The following is a 3,232-nucleotide window of genomic DNA, read 5'->3' as shown; positions in this document are numbered from 1 at the left end:
AGGGTGTTGTTTTGGTGGGGTTGTTCAGGGGAGTTTAAGCTGGGCCAGAAGTACAGCGGTTCTCCAGTGGCTCAATTCCCAGCAGCAGAAGCAGCAAGCAGCAGCAGCAGCACAGCAGCAGCAGCAGCAGCAGCAGCAGCAGCAAAAGGAGACGATGAGGAGACAGACCCAACAACAGCAATGGAGTGTGCAGCAAGAGCAGAGCCAGGTCAATGCTGGAGCTTTCATGCAGCAACAAAAAACTGTCTCCTTTTCACTGCATGCAGCTCTCTTGAGGATGCTGATGGGTTTGTCTCTGGGGCCCCAGATGCTGCAGCAGCAGAAGAAGGAGACAAAGAGGAACCAGAGGAGGATGCTGAGGAAGACAGAGAAGAGGATGGAGACCCCCTAGAACCCCTAGAGCCTGAGGTCGATGGAGAGGGACCCCTCACTGACCACGGTGCATAAACCCTGCAGCAGCAGCAGCAGCAGCAGCAGCAGCAGCAGCAGCAGCAGCAGTAGCAGTAGCAGTAGCAGCAGCAGNGCAGCAGCAGCAGCAGCAGCAGCAGCAGCAGCAGCAGCAGTAGCAGTAGCAGTAGCAGCAGCAGCAGCAGGAGAAGGAGAAGGAAGAGGAGGAGGAGGAGGAGGAAGAGATATATAGGGGGAGCGTCAACTGTCTCCTTTTGATAGATTAGGTCTCTGCTGTATCTGCTGCTGTCTCGTGCTGCAGTTTGGAGACACATAGGGGACTGCTGCTTCTTGCAGCAGCTGTCTCTCGTGCTGCAGCAACAGCAGCAACTGCAGCAACTGCAGCAACTACAGCAGCAGCAGCAGCAGCAGCAGCAGCAAGCCTCAGGCAGCAGCAACAGAGGAGACAGTGAACACAAACTGTCTCCTTTTTGCTGTTCTTATATATAATAGTTCTTTCGCTCCGGCGGGGCCCACAAGGCCAACAACTCAAAACTTTAATATATTTTGCATGACACACCGCAAACCCTAAACCCTAAACCCTAAACCCTAAACCCTAGAGACCACCTTCACTACCCGGGGAGGGGAGAGAGCACCTGCTGCTGCTGCTGCTGCTGCTGCTGCTGCTGCTGCAGGGGACACCCAAAACTAAGCATGCACACAGTTGCAAGCATTCAGCAGCAGCAGCAGCAGCAGCAGCAGAAGCAGCAGGAGCAGGTAGCAGCTAGTAGCTAGCAGGCAAGCAGATTCAAGGCAGAGAGCAGCAGCAGCAGCAGCAGCAACAGCAGCAGCAAGAGCAACAACAGCTACAGGCAAGCTGCGGCAGCAGCTACAAAAGCAGCAGCAGCAACAAGCAAGCTGCAGCAGCAGCAACGGCACTGACAAGGCAGCTAAAGGCAAACTCTTGCAACTGCTGCTCATGCTGCTCTTGCTGCTGCAGCAGCAGCAGCATGAGCTTCTGTTGCTGCTGCTGCAGCAACAGGAGCTGCAGCAGCAGCAGCAACAGCAGCAGACTCGCATATATGGCGCTAAGAGCAGCGCGGTGCTCGTCCCTCCCTAAGTACAGTGCAGGTGCTGCTGCTGCTGCTGCTGCTGTCAGCAGCAGCAGCAGAACTAGCAGCAGCAGCCGGTGTAGCAGCAGCAGCACGACTGACTAGAAGTGACAGCAGCAGCAGAATGAGCAGCAACACATGAGCACTGCAGCAGCAGCAGCAGCAGCAGCAGCAGCAACAGCAGCAAAAAGCAAGAATAGAGGAGAACCCCTTAAGCTAAGACACGGGGCAGATGAGCCCTGGAGTTGTCCTTCAGAATTGTCATTGACTAGCAGCAGCAGCATCAGCAGCAGCAGCAGCAGCTGCTGCTGCTGCTGCTGCTGCTGCTGCTGCTGCTGCTACTATTACTCCTACGACTCTACTGCACAAGTATGCTGCCGCAGCAGATGCTGCAGCAGGTGCAGCAGCAGGTGCTGCAGCAGCAGCAGCAGCTGCTGCTGCTGCTGCTGCAGCAATAGGAAGAGGCTACTTGGCCTTCTTGCTTGTCTTTGATTTAATTTTTGCTTGGCTATGCTGCAGCAGCCTCCAGCTGCTGCTGTCACTTAAGCTATCTATGCTGCCCCTTCTGCTGCTGCTGCCACTGCTGCTGCAGCTACTGCTGCTGCTGCTGCTGCTGCTGCTGCTGGGGTCGATGTTGCTAAGAAGAGTTCTCTTGCTGCTTGATGAGCCTTTGCTGCTGCTGCTGCTGCTGCTGCTGCTGCTGCGAGAGAGGAGACCCACACGAGCTGCAAGCCGCACCCCTGCGGTGTACAGCCACTGCCCTGCAGCAGCAGGATCCTTGAGTGCAGCAGCAGCAGCATTGGCAGCAGCAGCAGCAGCAGAGCGAAGTGCAGCAGCAGCAGCTTTAACTGCAGCAGCAGCAATCTTGGGTGCAGCAGCAGCAAACCCTGGAGCAGCAGCAAGAGCTGCACGTGCCCGGGTGTCTGCAGTCCTTGCTGCTGCTNTGCTGCTGCTACAGGACCCAGTTTCTCCTTAAAGAATGAAGACAGCTTCCTCTTGCGTAGATACGCCAGCAGCAGCAGCAGCGCAGCAGCAGAAGCCCCCAACAGAAACCCTAACCACGACCCCTCCAGGCCCTCTTCTGTCTCCTCGAGATCAGCACCACCAACATATGCAAATGCTGCAGCACAAAAGGAGACAACAAGCAGCAGCAAGCTGCAGCAACATGTCGTTAGAAAGAGACAGGAGGCAGCAAACTGCAGCAGCAACTGCAGCAGCAACAGCAGCAGCAAACTGCAGCAGCAAGCTGCAGCAGCAAGTTGCAGCAGGAAACTGCAGCAGCAACAGCAGCAGCAAACTGCAGCAGCAACAGCAGCAGCAAGCTGCAGCAGCAAGCTGCAGCAGCAACCGATGCTATGTCGATGCTAGGACAAGGACAGCAGCTGCAGCAGCAACAGCAGCAACAGCAGCAACAGCAGCAACAGCAGCAGCAGCAGCAGCAACAGCAGCAGCAGNAGCAGCAACAGCAGCAACAGCAGCAACAGCAGCAACAGCAGCAGCAGCAGCAGCAACAGCAGCAGCAGCAACATGAGATCTCACTTTGCTGCAGCGCTGAGAGTTGAATGTCTCCGTATCCATCAACAGAAAAGGAGACAACTGCCTTGCTGCTGCTGCTGCTGCTGCTGCTGCTGCGCCTGCAGAGCATCGGCTGTCCCCTGCCGCAGAAGCCAGCCATAGAGATAGAGTCAAAAGAACCCCAACCACCTAACAAACACCAGCAGCAGCAGCAGCAG

At 56.1% G+C, this 3,232-nt stretch overlaps 3 protein-coding genes across 3 annotated transcripts in view; all 3 read left to right on the top strand.

Moving 5' to 3' along the window:
* Positions 1-180: 180 nt before the first annotated feature.
* Positions 181-897, top strand: EMH_0046730 (PAN domain-containing protein, putative; the record flags this gene model as incomplete). Its single annotated transcript, XM_013496198.1, has 2 exons — positions 181-439; positions 710-897. The coding sequence occupies 2 exons, from the start codon at positions 181-183 to the stop codon at positions 895-897; spliced, it is 447 nt and encodes a 148-aa protein (XP_013351652.1).
* A 1,581-nt stretch (positions 898-2,478) lies between these two features.
* EMH_0046720 (uncharacterized protein) lies at positions 2,479-3,030 on the top strand (the record flags this gene model as incomplete). The annotated part of the gene is given in 2 exon segments (XM_013496197.1): positions 2,479-2,953; positions 2,957-3,030. Coding segments are annotated over 2 exon segments (549 nt in total).
* A 31-nt stretch (positions 3,031-3,061) lies between these two features.
* The window catches only part of EMH_0046710 (uncharacterized protein), a gene marked incomplete at both ends in the record, with an annotated part of 2,236 nt that continues 2,065 nt past the window's right edge, over positions 3,062-3,232 (top strand). Inside the window, one exon of the mRNA XM_013496196.1 lies at positions 3,062-3,232. Within this exon, the coding sequence (XP_013351650.1) occupies positions 3,062-3,232 (171 nt within the window).

The sequence above is a fragment of the Eimeria mitis genome, genomic scaffold, assembly GCF_000499745.2.
Source record: "Eimeria mitis Houghton genomic scaffold, Emh_scaff1976, whole genome shotgun sequence".
Taxonomy (NCBI): Eukaryota; Apicomplexa; class Conoidasida; order Eucoccidiorida; family Eimeriidae; genus Eimeria; species Eimeria mitis.
Note: the sequence above shows the minus strand (reverse complement) of the source record. Positions and strands in the feature narration are given on the sequence as shown.